Source organism: Notothenia rossii, assembly GCF_949606895.1.
Source record: "Notothenia rossii genome assembly, chromosome: 11".
In the NCBI taxonomy this organism is placed as follows: Eukaryota; Metazoa; Chordata; class Actinopteri; order Perciformes; family Nototheniidae; genus Notothenia; species Notothenia rossii.
In genome coordinates, this window is record NC_136910.1 from 39,905,526 (window position 1) to 39,923,231 (window position 17,706).

Here is a 17,706-nt window from a genome sequence, read left to right on the forward strand (position 1 = left end):
GAAAAGAATTGTGTGAGATGTAACAGTCGTACAGCATGGATACATTTTAAAGATGTTAGATTTAGGTCAATCAATTATTTAAACCTTTATAATAAAGAAATATATAATATATATACAAACAACTTAAACTAGTACTACAACCCTTCCCTCCAAACATTGAACACAAAGACCAGAAACTTTTGTGAATTTTATTAAGAAAACAAAACCATTGGACATAATAAAAACCAAGCACTACTGATGGAATAAATAAGTCAAACCAAACCATAAATCTGTACAAGATCTAAAGTCAAACAAACTGGTCCCGATAAGAAAAAAACAACATACAAGATATTATATCACAGCTCTTTTTTTCTTTCTTTTTTTCAAACAGTTATGAGCAAACTATAAGCAATCGGCTCAATCAGGTGAAAGCTACAACATAGTTGAGATTTTTTAAACAGAGTGTACATAATGCTGTTTATAACTGTTAATGTCAATACATAGCATTTTAAGTTCCAGCACTGCTGGACTGGGAATGAGGTATATGCTAATCCATCCTCTAAACTGAGACAATTGTTTTTTTTTCTTTTCTCTCCATCCATGTGAATGCTGATTTGTTGAAATCTGATCAAGTAATTCCGCATCATGAAGTACTTCTTATAGCCCCTGTTATGTCATGAAGTCATTGGTTTGCAGTGATTCAATCCATATTCAGTAAATATTAATGAAAGTTAATGTGTGAGGTTGTTCATTACGAGGTCACAGGTCTGAATCCGCTTTTTTGTCAATATAAAGTTCAAGTAAATTGCACAAATCTGCACGAAAACCGAGAGCTCGATGCCACACGTGTATGGATTCAGTCGATAGAGAGCACCGTAAGGAGAGTCACAAACCAACGCTCCAGCTAAAGACCCTTCTGTCAGAGATAGTAGCGATACGCAGAGATGAGAAGTGAGCCAGCACAGGTCATGATAGTGGGGCAGACGGAAACCAGCCCCACACACTGGTCTGTCTCTACTTTGGAAGAAAGACGTCCCCTGAAGTAGACACAGACCAGAGACTCCGATTCAGGAGGTTTGCAGATGTTTAAATGTGCGGCAAATGTAAATGATTCTGGGCAGTGTTCAAATTCCAGTCTACAAATGTTTTAAAGGAATAGTTCCACATCTTGGGAGAAAATATAAAGCCACAGTCCAAACATAGTTAGCTTAGCATAGCACACAGCCTGGAAACAGATAGTCTGACTCTTATTGAAGGTACAAAAGTCCAACTTTATAATAATCTGGAAAATATCTTCTTTGTTTTCATACTAAGACAAAAAGCTTATTCCTCTAAAGCTCATTCATTTAAACATTATGATCTTGTACTTTTAATCTGTATAAAAACAGGAGTTTACAAACTATGAGGCTAGTTGTTTCCTTTTGTTTCCAGTCTTCATGCTAAGCTAAGCTAACAGCTTTACATTTAACATACAGAGTGGAATTGGACTCTTGATAAGTGATTATTATAAAAATTAACCATTCCTTTAACAAAAAAACAAGTGTTGGAGTTGATTATAAATATTGGATTACACTAATAAGTGATGATTATAAGAAAAAACAAACAAACATGGCACCAAAATTATAATTCAAAAGCGGCTTGACCTGAAGCGTGTTTTTAAATCGTAGCAACTCAAGGCACACCTTCATGATCTACGCTACCTATGCCTGTGCTCACTACATATCCAAGAGTTTATCTCGACCAGTAGCATCTCCTTCTACAAACCACAAACTAACTTAAAGATGTGAATGGAGAACTTTTCATGGATAGAGAAAAAAGACTTCCACTACAGCAGCAAATCTATCTGTGATCGATTGTGACATACCATAACAGTGCATTGACCCTCCTGAGAAAAAAACCCTAAACGTTTCCTAAACAAATATAGAACATTAGTCTAACAGGAGGCGAATCGGGAGGATTGAAGTGACGTGGTCTTAGGGTGGAGGTTCCCCCCGGGAGCCGCTGATCTGACACCCAGTTAGCCTCTATCCCGAGCTAACCGTTAGCAGTAAAATGTGTTAAAAACGGTTTCAGATTAGCGCCTGGGACCAACCTCGTCCTAATCTCAGATCCCCAGTGTTAACTCTTTTCAGTCACAGATGAAGGTCAGTGTTTGAGGGCTGGCCTGGCGGGGGATCTGCAGCCCGGGGTCAGAGCTTCTCTTGGCATTAGTGAAGAAGTGTTGAAGGAAGCACGGAGGGGGGGACCAGCGAATAGAGGTAATATCCATCCTCCCTCTGTGGCAGAGGAGTGTTAGGGCAGACTGGAGGAGGGGAAGAGAGACGTCTGTTCTCCTTTCGGTTTTTAGAAAGGGAGGTGGGGTGGTGAGAGGAGAGCCGGTGCGTCCATTAGCCCTAAATTATCTAGAGGTAATGGAGGGAGGGGCAGAGGGAGGGAGGGAGGGAGGGAGGGAGGGAAGGAGAGGAGAGGAATGACTCAGCTCCAAACATTTAACTCTCCTCAAAGTCTGGAGACGAGGACTCCAGTTTGGTTTTCTTGCTGGGTGGGGTGTCCTCATCTAGGTCCTAAAACAGAAAATGAAATTAAAAAAAACATGAAAAATATGAATCAGACACTTTGTTTGTTTGGTTTTGGAAATATTTGCTGTGATTTTTGCTACAAAACCAATAAAATGGAGTAAAATAATTTCGAAAACATTAGATTTAAAGATGTTGTGCTCACGGCATCAGGAAATAAGGCAGCAGTTTTGTTTCTTAAAAAATAGATAGTAATTTGCCTTTGATATATGGTTTATGGTAGGAATAATAATAATAATTTCTAGTAGAAACTTCAAGAAATCTGATACTGATGAGTTTTGAAAGTAGTTTGGGGACGTGTTTGTACCTGAGTGGCTTTGCTGTCTGAAGAGTCCTTCTCCCCCGAGGGCAGAAGGTCTCTCTTGGCACTCGGTGCTCTCTCTGAGGTCTCTGATGAAGACGTGGTCTTAACTGAGGAATAAAGAAACATGAACAAATTAGAACAGGGGAGCATTTATTTATCTGGCCGTGGAGGACTGAACAATGTTGTTGTAGGTGATGTGTTAGGGACGGCTTGTTCCTGACCCTTTAATGACACAGTGTGGTGGTGTGGAGTAACTGCACGGTGACAGAGTCAGTTCAGTTTAGTTTAACAACAAGGATGTAAAGATCAAAACTGGAAACATTAAGATTTAAAAGCTGAAGAGAAAAAGAGATTATCAGCAAATATTCTGATTATTTATTTTTTCACGCGAGTGGTTGAAAAAGTCGAAATTCCCCTAAAACCTGCTATTTTTACTACAACTATTTGCCGCCTTTCTTATGGCAGTTCATTAGTTTCTCATTCAACAAAACAAGCAACTGGAAGTCACCTTTGCCTTTTGGAAATGTGAAGAGCGCATTTTAAGTATTATTTTCTGAGTCACATTAATATCCTAATTCATCTGTTGCAGCCCCGCTTTGCACAGATGGGTTCATCCGTCTGTTCAAGTGATGGCTTTTTGTTATTCAGACAGGAGTTATAGAAACCTTAATGAATGATAATCGGGCGTGTGAGGAATACAGAGTCCACTAACACATTTTATTATAAAATATTTATCATTTTAGGTTCATCAGACAGCAAATGTTGCTGCCTTTTTATTATGTACGATGTGAAAAACATTTGAAAGACAATATATTGAATATCTTATTTAGAGCTGAGACGATTGGACGAATTGTTAAAAAAGAAAGTAAAGAAAAAGTGCTTATTTTTTATGACAACCTGCTAGTTTTCTGTTTAATCCTTATTAAAATAAGAGCAAGTCGTGATGTTTCTGGTCCCGACATTAGAAGATTAGAGCAGAAAAACCAAAACAGGAAGTGGCTAATCATGCATCTGATCAGCCACACTACCATCTGCTAGCTGTCTGTTGAGTTAGAAAGAATGATGAAAATAAAAATGTTTGTTGATGTTGGAGGATTGAGGGTGACTGACCCCTCTTGCTGTCCGGGCTCTGGTCGCTCTTGATCTCGCTGCTCTCGCGGTGAGACGTGGCGGTGGGCTCCGGGGTCGGGCTGGTGCTACAGCTGTTCTCCTGTTTCACCGGGGAGGAGTCAGCGATGGAGCTCTGGTTGCTATTGTCATCTAGAGAAGACGGAGAGGAGTACATGTTGTTGCTTTTGTAGGATTGTTAAACATTGTTAAATAAGAGTGAGTAAAAGACACTGCAAATCCATGCCCTTTAAGGCTTTCACTACGTACCGTGCATGTCCATCATCCCTGGAGAAGAGCTGTTCTCTGGAGTCGTCAGCTCTGAGCCGTATTTCTCATCTTTACCTTTCTTCTTGTTTTTATTTTTCTACAAAAAGGGAAAAAGCATATGTTATAAAAAAGAAGAAGAAGAAATGTCCATGCTTTACTGGAATATAACAACCTACAAACACGCCTGCTGAAAACATTAAGTTACGTAGTGTGTTCACTTTAATGGACAATTATAACCCCTTAAAGAGGCTGAACTCACATCCTCTGATTTGGGCTCCGTCACTGGCACCCACTTGAAGATGCGAAGGGACGTGTCTCCAACAGTCACCCATTTCTTCTCCCTGTGTAGGATAAATTAAAAAAGCTGACTCAAAGGCTATAGGGCATCATACAATTAAGAACATTACCTTGGTCTTATAGTGTTTAGATAGATTGTTAGTGAAATGACACAATGCAGAAAGATAAAACAACTTATCATATTTTAGCAGCTAGAGTTGGGTGAGTGTAGGGCAGTTTTTTGCTAAATGACTACTAAATGTCTGTAAATGGAGACTGAGGATTTACACAGCATGAGTATATCCCATTATTAATAAATAGACTATAAAAAATCACTACTGACCCCAAAAGACTCATCATGTCTCTGAATACAATTACACCAAGGCCGTTACAATACTTTTGAATCAAATCAGCAAATATTCACATTGGAGTAGCTGGAACCAAAGGATATATGTATTATTTGTATGCACAAATCCTTAAACAATAAGTAAATTAACAAAAATGGTTGCAGATGCATTTTCTGATCAACTTGATTCATCATTTAAACTCAAAATAATGAAATAGAGGCAAACAGTATAACTCTGGCATTCCCTATTGAGAAATAAGCATTTAGTTGGTGAGGTGGAGAATATGTGTATACCTTTTTACTTCATATATATTAATGTCAATATCATTTAAAAAAGTACAGACATCTGTTCAATTATGTTGTGGATTACATTATTCACCTTTAAAATGTAATTAAATCAAATGTATGAAGAAGAATATAATGATAATACTCAGAATAACTCAAATGATCTTCTTTAGTACAGTAACGTTACTTGGCTAAATGAACAATGCTGTATAAAGTAACTTGTTGGCCACTTTGTAGCAGCATAAAGTTTGAACACAATAGAAAAAGAAATATATATTTGTAGAAAAGCATATTTGTACCTTTAATCTTAAAATTCAGTGTATACAATGTTTGTATTTTAAATGTGATTTTCAAACCAGCAACTTTTACTGACTTTGACCTGGGGACATTTGATTAAACAACCTGATAAAAAAACAACAACATATACATGTTGACACCAGGCGGGGTTACACACCTAATATAAACATTAACAATATATTCCCTGCATTACAATATGTTTGTGTGAGCTGTTAAATGTGAATACAAGTGTGTTTTGTGTGAAACGTTAAGACTGAGTCACTACGTGTTCAGCCATGCTACTTCCCTCTCCCAACCCCCACCGTGCCTTCTTCTCTATTGGACCTAAAGGGCGACTCAAAGCGCTTAATTTAAAACTCGAGACGGAATAAAGTGCTCTGACTCAAGAGCGCCGTCGTCAAATTGTGTCCAAGTCAACAGTTATCGGAGGTTTCGGTGCTAAATAAACCCGCCGCCGAGCTTCAAGCTCAAACAGCGGGCAGCAATGGCTTCATGTGACTGCATCGAAATGGCTTCTGGGTTCAACCCTTTGCCGTTAATGGAAAAAACCGCTAGAATCTGAGTGATACAAAGCGTTCAGACACCGGGCTGAGGCGGTGAGCAGCACGAGTGCGCCCCGGTGCACCTGAGCTGTAAGTACATCTGTTCAGAAATCATCCTTTTCTTTCAATTTCATCCCTCACCCCCGTCCCTTTCCCTCTCCCCCCCCCCCCAACAAGCCGAAGCCTTTCTCGTGTTAGATAACGAAGCCCGCTTTCCCCCCTCTCACTCTCTTACCATTTTCGTACTTTCTCAATAGCGGCCATAACCCGCTTGATGTCATCTTTAGCCCTGCTCCGGGTCTCAGCTCGGACCGACCTGCCCGACATTGCCGCGGTGGGTATAATATTTTTTTAAAGCTCGCCGGCAGTTCAGACACAATGCAAACAGTAGAGCGCACAGAGGAGCCACTGCGCATGCGCGGCCTGATAGAGCAGAGAGAGGGGGGCTGGCTGCAGCTGCACTATGAAGACAGATCTGTCTCCCTGTCCCTGCTGTGTGGAGCACACAAAGAAACTGCTCTCATCCAGCAAATACAGCTCGAAACTGGTAGAAGTTTGGTTTAAAACGTGGAGGAAGACATCTTAAGTAAATAACATAAGAAAGATAAGTGGGAGTGTATTGCTTTCCATAAAGGGCAGAAGATTTTGTTTCCCTTGGCCCAGTAGGAAACAAAAAATGAACATACTGGTACAAACAACAGAAGAAAGAAACAAAAACAGGTACAGAGAAAGTTACAAGAAAAAGTACACTTTGTGCAAACATATAATACAATACACATTAAATACAATAATATATTAATATAAATACAGGTATAGTTTCAATAAATGTCAAAGTAGTAATAATAGCCCTGTGGTGAAATACGTTTTAATTTATTGTACCTACGTTACAAAGTCACAATGTAACCTGCACTCACATCTGCACACTTATGTAAATATATTTAAAAATTCATTCAAATTATCAACGTTTTACCGTGATATATTTTTTCAACAGTTACTATGACTCTTATCATTTTATTTTCAACTTGTAATTTGTGTGTTATTTTAATTTGTATTCTATTTTATCTTTATTTTTTACATTGAGTGAATCCTGTTTTTCACTCTGACCCTGTTGCTGCTATAAACGCCTGCATTTCCCCAGGGATAAATAAAGTTCCATCTTATCTAGCAATGCAGAATAGTCAATTTCAGGATAATACTTAACTTTAATTGTTTTAAAGAAAACATAATTAAGCAATTTGGATATACAAAGAGACACCATTTAAAAAATAATTTTGAATTTCTACAATATGAATACATTAATGTGTTTCCAAATATTTAAGTTTGCACTCAAAATAAGATAATTTTTTCTTGATAGAAAATGGTAATTAAAAAAAAGACGGGTCTAGACCATGGATGTATAATAAGAACTAGACTGCAGAAAGTGACATAGATATGTATCTGTCTAAAGTAGATATGTGTTCAAATCCATCAGTACTCAAATGTATGTCAAATCTTTCGACTCCACGTAAATAATACACGACGTTCAGTGCAAAAAAAACCCGTGTACGTCATCTCCCTGCGACACGTCAACACGCAGCTCTCCGCCAGATGAGCTAACACTGTGCAACACGGCGGATAGTGATAATAAAACTTTCCAGACAGACTTAACCGGGCTTTTTATGGCAGAATTATAAGAAGTGTAGCTCATATTGTTAATTACAAAGGAATTTATTTAATTTTGTGTTTAATTCTATTTGGACGAAAGCGGAGTCAGCAGCTCTGGCATGTGTCATTTTGTGTGCTGACTGAAGTAAACATCCACCGTTATTTGTTTTAACACTTAGGACTTCAGCTTTAAGGCTCTCTTGTAGTTGTCAGGATGAACGAAGAAGGTAAGGTGCTTCTCATTTCCTCCCATGTTGTGGTTGGTATGATTATTAAACGTGTTTTTGTATTTGTTTGTTGGTCAGAGCTGGTGGAGTATTTCAGGGCTCAGATGAGGAAAGACCCGGACATGGCCTCTGCTGTGGCCGCTATCCGCACCCTGCTGGAATTCCTCAAGAGAGACAAAGGTGTGTGTTAATCCCAGCATCATTTTACTTGTTTATGTAGTATTGGAAGAAGAAGAAACACATTCTTAAAGGTCACCTATTATGCAACATCCACTTTTTCATGTATTTTATACATAACTATGTGTCCCTGTTCCTAATCCATTTATATAAAAACCTGTCTGAAAATGAGCTGATCTGATTTTGGCCACTTTATGATGTCATTTTTGTCTTGTGTAACCATTAGCCAATCACCAACCAAGGTAACACCTGGCAACCTGTTTTGTAAATCCTTCCCTGCCCCTCCAGGTGAAACCATCCTGGGCCTGAGGGAGAGCCTGACGGGGGCCACAGACTGCCTGACAGGAGTGGACTCCTCTGTGGCCGTGTCCTCGGGAGGAGAGCTCTTCCTGCGCTTCATTAGTCTCACATCACTGGAGCACCAGGTGAGAGGCTTCTCTGGGACAGCTCCATGCTCCCAAACTAAACAAAAGTCAACATCTCATATCTGCAGTAAGCAAGGTAGTTCAGAGACCCCTCTCTTCAGTATTGTTTTCCTGCTTCCCTGGGCTGAATGTGCCCTTGAGTCGCCTAACAGTTCAATGTGAAATAAATACAAAAATACTGGCCATATAAAGAGCTTCCAAGTCTAATTTCAATATAAGACAATATGGGATCAAATGTACAGACCTCATTTGATGCAAAATGCATTAAAAGGTGAAGCTTCAGCAGTTTGGGTTAGCCAAATCAAGTATAGGGTATATTAACTAAGTTACAACTTCTTTCTCCTTGACATTGTTAATTTGCTGGGATACTAATACATAGAGGGAATTCAATGCTAGAAAGACTTACTAAATTCCTGCTGGGTTTGTCCAGGGATGTTATGGTTTATTGGTCTGTGTCTTAACCACTAGGGCCACTATGGCGTTGTGGCAGGTTTATAAAAGCTGATTCTGATATTATCTCGACTAAATATACTTCAATGTGTCAATTGTAGTAAGGGAAAAGCTAAACATTGATAATAATAATAATACGTTTATTATTTTCCGACACAATAACATTGCAATGTTAAAGGCTTTCAACAAACATCTAGAACCTTGTGTAGACATATCATTTGCAAATAATTAAACTGAAAATGTACATTTTTGGAATTGTTACCCCATTATAAAAAAAACCCTGAGATTTCTTTATTATAAGAGAGCTATTTATAGTGCCAAGTTTGCTTGATTTAAAGGTGCGAAAGTCTGTAACTACCTTCTTATTCTAACTCTGCTACTCCCAGGCTTCCAGTATTTTCTTTTGCCTGTAACATATGTAATCACCAATATTTTGTCTCTTTTTCAGGATCTGTCTCGCTGTAAAAAGGTGATGGAGGAGAGAGGAGAACTTTTTCTAAAGAAGATCTCATTGTCCAGGACCAAAGTCGCTAAGCTCTGTCACACCTTCATCAAAGACGGAGCTGTATGTATTTGTGTTACTTACAAAATTCAAGTTACATGTATATCTGGGAATGACTCATTGTTGTACCAATAAAGACCTGCTTGTATTATGAGCAGGTGTAACACTTAGCTGTTGTGACTGAAGGCCATTATTAACCTATAGAAAGACATGTGGGTGTGGGTTGGTAGGAACAGAGCTTCATTTACACTGCACACACATAATGTGAAAACGTAATGACACATTTCCCCCTCTTTCCCCAGAAAATCCTGACTCACTCGTACTCCAGAGTGGTCCTGCGGGTCCTTGAAAAAGCTGCAGCTGAGAAGAAGCGCTTCTCTGTCTATGTGACTGAATCACAGCCTGACTCAGCTGGGTGAGTGAACCGTGTCAGTAAATGTGTTTTTATTCTGAGGGGATACGCACTTATTGAATCAGTATTTTGTTATACTCAGGCGACAGATGGCAGAAGCCCTGAGAAAGCTCAATGTTCCAGTCACAGTAGTTCTGGATGCAGCTGTGGGGTAAATATATTCATCATCAGGTTAAAAAACAGGTTGTACTTTGACAACATGGAAATGTATCCAGTGGGTTTGTTTGTGTTTTTACAGGTATGTTTTGGAGAAAGTAGACCTAGTTATTGTTGGTGCGGAGGGGGTCGTTGAGAGTGGAGGGATCATCAACAAGGTGAGTTTGTGGAATAAATAATGACAATATTTAAGTTTGTAGTGAATCAATTAGAAATATTAAAATTTGAAAACTTTCATGATACCAGCTGGTGAACCCAAAGATAGTTGTTTAGTCGAAAAATCTTGCTTTGCGATACAAACAAGTAAACCTTTTTGACTTAATAATAAAATAACAAGTGTTATCAAAAAAATGTATGTATTAACGTATCCATTATCTAGAATACATGTGTATTATAACAATCAAGGTGGAGCCGATTTCAACTAATTTAAATGTTGAGAAAAGTGAGAAAATATTTTAATACCAATATTTAAATAATCATTTTTATAATTATTAGATTTTTTCCACCAGTCTCTAACAACAAATATAATTTCAGAGCTTTATAGAAGTCAGTGTTAGGATTTTAAAGAAGACAGAATAAGGGATTTGATTTGAAATCAAGAAAAATGTCACTTTATTCTAGAAAAAAATATGTTTAGGATCTAATTACACAATAGACTCAAAGAGATGATTTGTGGTGTTTACGAAATGTAATGGATCTGAAGTATGAAGTAACACAACATGGAAATCCTCAGGTCAATATATCAACATTGTACTTACTATTCACTTTTACAGATTGGCACTTATCAGACGGCCGTGTGCTCTAAAGCTCACAACAAGCCTTTCTACGTGGTGGCAGAGAGTTTCAAATTTGTCCGACTCTATCCTCTCAACCAACAGGACGTGCCCGATAGATTTAAGGTACGAGAATTTCATGGAAACTTATGTTCTATGACATTAAGAGTATTTCTTTACAAGTCTTACATCGTCTCCACAGTACAAAGCAGACACCCTGAGGAGCGCTCAGAACCTGTCAGAGGAGCATCCCATGATCGACTACACCCCCCCCTCCCTCATCACCCTCCTCTTCACCGACCTGGGAGTCCTCACCCCGTCTGCTGTCAGCGACGAACTCATCAAGCTTTATTTATAACTCAATAAAACCCATTCATGAAAAAGGTAAACCCATGTCAAACATTTATTTGATTTCTGCTTTTTACATACACACAGCTGTTCACAGCTCCTCGCCCCCGGAGCCCTCGTGTGTCGCTGCTCCTGCTTTGTGTTTTGACTTTGGTCCGCTGATCTGAGCTGATATCTGATTCTCGAAGTCCTCCTCTGTGATTTTCCCTTTCTTAAGTTTCTTGAGGATGCGAGTGTCATTTAAAAGCTCTTGCATTTCTTCATCCTCCACATCAGAGCCCTGCAGAGAGAAAGAAAAACATGAGATCCATAAATAAATCCAGCCCACTGAAGGGATCATCAGGAGATTTATTTTTTTAAATACCTCGTCACGCCTCCTCTTGGCGGACCTTTTTTCCCTGCGCTCCTTCTTGCTCCTCTGTTTCGACCAGGACTTATTCTTGATGAAGTTCTTTTTGGGATACGAGATCTTCACTTGATCTTTCAACTCGAGGAGCAACTTCTGTCTCAGCTTCTCCCTTTGCTTGTCCTTGTAGCGGATTTTGTCTGTGTCCACTGTCGTCTCCTTAAAATCAGGGAGTGTATCCCCTCTCAGCTCGGGCATCTTCGGCAGGCGGAGGAGGGCGAAGCCGCGGGCTAAGGTGGCCAAATCCAGATCTAGAAAACAAAATACAGCACAAAATGTTATATCTGTGTACTTTATGCACACTGCACAACTGAATCTGAATGTAGAGATGCTGTTTTCACCTTTGGACCTGAAGATGAGACTACATTCGTGTTTGGCGTAGGCCTGGACGTAGGACACGAAGGCTCTCATGCCTCTGTCAAACATGGCGCGGTCTGCCAGAGCTAGAGTCTTCACTTTGGGCAGCACATCTGGAACATCTCCTGAGAGGACCATCTTCTGGAGAGGGCACTGAGGAGAAAACAAGTCAATTATCATGTCTCCACTTCAAGTAACCTCAGATTTTGCAATTTGATCATTGGTTGTCAACAAAAAATGTTTCTTTCAATTCATGTTCTGTATATTAGGACCTACTGGGCGAAGCAGGCATAAAATGTGACTTTTTCTAGCAAGATAACTCAAAAGAACTCACTTTCTGATTGATGGACAAAAAATTGACATAGGCCTCCTCCATCGGCAGCAGAAAAACAAGGGCACTGCCCTGATTGCCGATACGTGCCGTACGTCCACATCGATGTACAAACGCACTGAAGGAAAAACAAGAAAGAAAAAGCTGCCGTTTAAAAATAGAAACTTGATCTGAGGAAGAGCTTAAATCAGGATCATAAAAAATGACTACTCACATTTAGCTTTGTAAATACTGAATAATTTAAGACACAAAAAAAAGGACCAGCACTTCTACAGTGATGTATTTTGCAAAGACTTCATTTTGCTCACCTGGCATTGCTGGGAGGATCGTACTGCAGCACCCAGTTAACATCGGGGATATCGATGCCTCTGGCCATGACATCAGTACACACCAAGATCCCACTGCCACACATTACCAACATGTTAAATTATATAAAGACAAGATTACACACACATTCATTGTAGCTGTGTCACCTTTTCAGGGCCCGGAAGTCAGCAAAGATCTTGTTGCGTTTGTTTTTCATCTTGCCGTGGATGCAGTGGACATCTGCTTTCTTGACCAGAACCTCCAGTGCCCGACCGTAGTACTCCACACAGGCACACGTACTGGAGATGAGATAACAAGTGATCAGTCAGGAAATGCATATGTAACCAAAATAAATGTGACAGCATAATGTCTGACAGACACTGCAGGTGCTTTTTCATGGCCAATCGTTTTTAGAATAAGGCCAGATTTCTTCCAGATCTGTTTTTGTTTGCTCTTCAGTTTTAGAGAATCTGATTATTTCCCTGAACAATCATTGATCTGGCTGTCAGATAATTGGTTGGATATCTAGTGTGAGAAAGTTTGGTCAGCTATCCTTTAGTTTAGTCTTTTTTTATTTCCTGCTTTTTAAACACATGTTCTCTCTTCACTACTGCGTTAGCTCTGAGTGTTAGCAATGCTTGCTAATGTAAACAAAGACCATATTACGTCCAAAACAGTCGGCCATTGTTTCTGATAGGGCCGTGGGTCCGCATTTCCGATATTACGTCATATCGGACGCAAATCTGGATCAGCTTTGTTGTATCCCCGTTTTTAGAGATTTGGGTATGGAGGAAAAGAGAGGGTTTTATTTTCTGACACTTTGTGAGTCTCCTTACACACCGGGGACACATTTTATGTATTAAAGACATCAAAAAGTGCACTTTGCATGATAGGTCCCCTTCAATGTCCCTTAAGGAAACTTGTTTTCACAGCCAGTACAAATGAATATATTTACAGATAGATATACACACACATAGCAATAAACAGATTTAGTCAGTACACAAAATCTTTATGTATGTATTCGTGAAACCCATTTTAAAATGTAAAAGGTTCTTAGTTTATCATACCTGAAGAAAACCAGGTTCTTCTCGTGCTTGTGTTGCCTTAGAAACGTCACCAGGTGGTTGAACTTGTTCTCTGATCGACATATCTGAAATGACAACATGAGTTTTTATGTCAATACATTTTAATTAGGAGCTTATTGATGAAAAAGTTGGAAGTGTTACTCACAGTGTAGTAGTTGGAGAGTCTGGAAGGCGTTTTCTGCATAGAGGTGGCAGCTACACCTTTCTCCTTGACGGTGATGCGCACCGGGTTTCTGAGGCCGGCCCTCACCAGCTTCTCCAGCTCCTGAGTCTGAGTCGCTGAGAACAAGCCTGTACGCCTCTGTTTGGGCAGGAAGCCCAAAATGTTGTTCAGACTGGACACAAAAAAAAGAGTCTTTCAGTGGTAGAAAATACCTAAAAGGGTTAATAATTAAAATGACATCTATATATGTGACCCGGTCTATCGAAATCAGTCGGAAGACGCAACGGCTCATTTCAAAATAAACGTAGATTTGCATTAAAAAAAATGCCAAAATATCTTTCGGAGTTCGAGTGTTTTGTTTGATTTTAAATAAATAAAGTCTTGGCTTTCAGAATATTAAAGTTTTATTTCCAAAATCAAACGATAAATACATTTTTGAAGCTTGTAAAGGGAAGATGACAGCTCTCACTCGCACTCTGCTCTTCCGCAGCGCCGCTCCCCCTCCCTCCGCTGACATTATGAATGTAAGGCGTATAGTAATCATAGATAACACGGCAGGGTCCGTTACAGTTTGTTTTCATCTGATTTCAAATAAACAAAGTCTTGGCTTTCAGAATATTAAACTTGTTTTCGTCAAATTCAGATGATAAATACAGCTTTGAAGCTTGTAACGGCATAATTACAAGCGGAGAACGGAGTAACTTAACAGCAGGCATAGCAACAGCCGGTGTTTCTCGTGAGGGTTTTTCCCGGGAAACAAATACAATACACACAAACGCAAAAATACACAAACACACACAAGTATACACACACGGGCTTCCCCCAGACCAGCAATCCAAACTAAAATATCTTCCCTCCGTACTACTTTGATCATTTATTAGCCGCTAATAATCAATCAGATCGATGGATTCCAGAGAAGAGAAAACTTTGAAGGCCTTTTTCTCAAACTGATGACTCGGTGACAGTCATTATATAATGTGGCATATTTTGCTTAATATTTGGAGTACAAAAACAATCCTGATATCATTAGAAAGCTAGGAATCTCCTCTTTCCAGCAGTGTATACAACTCAAAATGTGTCTTCGGGTCAATGCGACTGATTTCGATGGAGCAGGTCACATATATATATCAAAATAAATGTTATAGAACTAAATTCTTCTTCCATAAAAAGGGGAAAAGTTCACATTTAGTCAGTACCTGGCCTCGAACCCCATGTCGAGTAGTCTATCAGCCTCATCGAGAACCAGCACATCAAGACCCTTCACTGAGCTGGCCAGATCCAGACCGTCAGCCTTCCTCCTGAACATATCCTCCAGACGGCCCGGTGTCGCAATCACTATGTGTGCCCTGAAACACACACACACGCACAAATGTAACACTCATGGTTTATGATGCTGGCAATGGAATGCCAACATCTCCTCTTTGTCAGCTATCTATTCTTTGGTATCTAATTTAGGGGAAAGAGGGTTCAATTTTGTTGTTTCTAATGGGACTAGTTTGACGTTTTTTACATATACGCTTGTCACAAAAGGGGGGGAAATAAATAAGGTGGAGGTTATTAACAGGAAAGGAAGGTGGGGAAAGAGGTGAGACCAATCAGACACCTGTGAGCTGGGGTCAGGGAAAGAACTAACAAAGACAGCATGGAGAGAAACGGACAGAGGACTTAAAGGGAGTAAAAGAGAAGATAACTCAAGTCTAAAGCAGTTTTCGACAATCTTTAGATTAAAGTAAAAAAGTGGTTCCAAGAACAAGTTGGATTTCCTGGACTTCCCAGGGCAACATGGAAGGCAGCTGCAGCAGGGTTTGGATGAATCTATTTTTGTATTTCTTTATGACCTGCTTGTAGCTGTGGATTTCCTGGTCTTAGTTGGATCTACAGGTAAGATAAGTATTTTTTCCTTCAACTTGCAAGGCTATTTTTTTTTTTTCAATGTTAAAGTGACTGGGTTAGGATTATTCTCCTGTCTGGTGTCTAACTTTAAAAACATTGTGATCAAGCTGCACAATATCAGTCGAGACGAAGAAAATAATACTGCTCTCATTCCTGTCTGTTGATATGAGCCAATTAGCTTAGCATAAAGACAGCAAACAGGGACCCTGACTATTAAAGTCATAATATGTTATATCTAGTGCATACCCGTGTTCCTTGAACTTCTCCACATCCTCTATGGGGTTGGTGCCACCAATCAGTAAAATCTGCCTAAAAAAAACATACAAGAAGCATTTTAATTAATAAAAACAAACAAAATAGATCAACATGATGAGGAGGGCACAGTTATTTCTCTCTAAGGGTTGCAATTTGTTATTTTAAGTTAGGACTACTTGAATACCATTTACAAGGTACATTTCCCCCCGTTTTGACTCCTACTTGATGTTGTACTCACGTAAACTGTGGGAATTTTTGAAGGAACTGTTTCATCACTTCACTGATCTGAAGAGCCAGTTCTCTGGTGGGAGTGACGATCAGGGCGCCGACCTGCAGAAAACAACATGTACAACAAGACTGAGCATCTAAGAGACTGGAAAGCTCTACAGTGACAGATGGAAGGTAAATATAAGTATTGAGCGTTGGTTTCCTCGTCACCTGCATCTTTTTTAGCTTCTCTTCTCTCTTCAGGAGCAGCTCAATAATAGGAATGACAAAAGCCAGAGTCTTTCCGCTCCCAGTCACCTGCAATGGTACAACATTTAGTGAGCTGCACAGGTAGTGCTGAGGAAAAATATTCCTGAAATTCTTGAAACTTTTTGCAGAGGGGAAGTAGCATTTAATAGACTGTACTTTTTCAAAACAAAAAACAGTTCACAGGAATAACTCTTGGTCAAAGTATTAGCATCAAAATATACTTATAGTAAAAACAGTAACAAATACTCACTTTACAGAGCTATGTATAATTGTGCAAAGAAAATGGCTAATTGACATTACTTTATATACTTTTAAATAGCTTAAACTTTAAAATATATACTTTATTAGGTATATATATATATATATATATATTTGGTATTATTAATCTCAATCTGCAGAGTGAATAATAAATACGAGTTTGACTATCATTTGTAGTTAGATTAATGTATTTTGTTACACTTACCGCCTCAGCAGCCACATCTTTGTTTCTCATGAACAGCGGGATACAAGCAGCCTTGAAAGAAACCACAATATTAATCAGATGTATTTACTGATCAGTGTTGTTGAAGCATAGTCAGTTTGAAAGAGAGGCAGGTTTAAAGTGTTCATGTTACCTGGACAGGTGTCATGTGCGTGAACTTCACTTCCTCAAGCGTTTGTAAAATCCCCTCGTTGAGTTTTACGGGTAAACTCTCCCACGTCCCCTCTGTGGTGTTATCCATGTTGTTAATATAACATTCAACACGGTTTTATGCTAAAGTTGTTAGCCACTGCTGGGCTGACTCTCCACGCTGCTCCTGTTTCCGGGTGCTCAGCTGTTTACAGACCGGGTGGGAACCGAAGCGGTGTCACGAGAATCGTTCCGCGTAGCCATGTATCTCTTTCCATTTTGTATTTTACTGTAAAATAGCCATCATGGATGGAATAGACATCCATCTACATTAATTAAGTAGAAGTAATGTCTTCCTATTTTATTTACTATTTTACTTTTAGATATTTTAATTACATTTTCTTTTGTATAGTCATAGACTGTAAAGGTGATTGTAGTTCAACTGTATACACCGCCCTCAGTAATGTTCTTTTGAAAAGTACTCGATGCGTTGGCTATTAACATTATAAAATTATAGTATTTTTAGAAAATCTACCCGGTAGTATTCATTATGGAGTGTCTTGGTATTTTTGTGACTTCATTAGGTTTTAATACTGCATCTTGCTTTGGACAACTTTTTAAATATAATTCAATTTATATAAAAACACAATTACTTTGGAATTCATTTTCAACTTTAAAAGGTAGAAGAGGAGCATTTGTTTGTTTAGTATCATTTACATATGAGAGC

The 17,706-nt window shown here is 39.0% G+C and overlaps 3 protein-coding genes across 5 annotated transcripts; 1 reads left to right on the plus strand and 2 right to left on the minus strand.

The window, feature by feature from the left end:
- Positions 1–174: 174 nt before the first annotated feature.
- Positions 175–6,376, minus strand: bcl7a (BAF chromatin remodeling complex subunit BCL7A). Its single transcript, XM_079658341.1, has 6 exons — positions 6,218–6,376; positions 4,496–4,577; positions 4,237–4,333; positions 3,970–4,119; positions 2,863–2,966; positions 175–2,543 (listed from the first exon to the last, which is right to left on the minus strand). Exons 1-6 carry the CDS (start codon positions 6,307–6,309, stop codon positions 2,469–2,471), a joined length of 600 nt encoding a protein of 199 aa, XP_079514467.1. The 5' UTR covers positions 6,310–6,376; the 3' UTR covers positions 175–2,468.
- Positions 5,456–11,137, plus strand: eif2b1 (eukaryotic translation initiation factor 2B, subunit 1 alpha). Of its 3 annotated transcripts, XM_079658336.1 has the most exons (10): positions 5,456–6,072; positions 6,240–6,316; positions 7,932–8,033; positions 8,319–8,455; positions 9,354–9,470; positions 9,710–9,822; positions 9,902–9,970; positions 10,058–10,133; positions 10,749–10,874; positions 10,951–11,137. In XM_079658336.1, exons 3-10 carry the CDS (start codon positions 7,958–7,960, stop codon positions 11,104–11,106), a joined length of 870 nt encoding a protein of 289 aa, XP_079514462.1. In that variant the 5' UTR covers positions 5,456–6,072; positions 6,240–6,316; positions 7,932–7,957; the 3' UTR covers positions 11,107–11,137. The 3 variants fall into 3 exon arrangements, with proteins under 3 accessions (XP_079514462.1, XP_079514463.1, XP_079514461.1); XM_079658337.1 differs by lacking the exon at positions 5,456–6,072 and having other exon boundaries at positions 6,188–6,316; XM_079658335.1 differs by lacking the exons at positions 5,456–6,072; positions 6,240–6,316 and adding an exon at positions 7,307–7,853.
- ddx55 (DEAD (Asp-Glu-Ala-Asp) box polypeptide 55) lies at positions 11,127–17,205 on the minus strand. Its single transcript, XM_079658323.1, has 14 exons — positions 16,984–17,205; positions 16,833–16,883; positions 16,331–16,417; positions 16,131–16,222; positions 15,884–15,946; positions 14,941–15,090; positions 13,727–13,916; positions 13,564–13,646; positions 12,664–12,795; positions 12,499–12,591; positions 12,194–12,308; positions 11,844–12,012; positions 11,461–11,753; positions 11,127–11,376 (listed from the first exon to the last, which is right to left on the minus strand). Exons 1-14 carry the CDS (start codon positions 17,089–17,091, stop codon positions 11,188–11,190), a joined length of 1,815 nt encoding a protein of 604 aa, XP_079514449.1. The 5' UTR covers positions 17,092–17,205; the 3' UTR covers positions 11,127–11,187.
- Between the last annotated feature and the right edge of the window lie 501 nt (positions 17,206–17,706).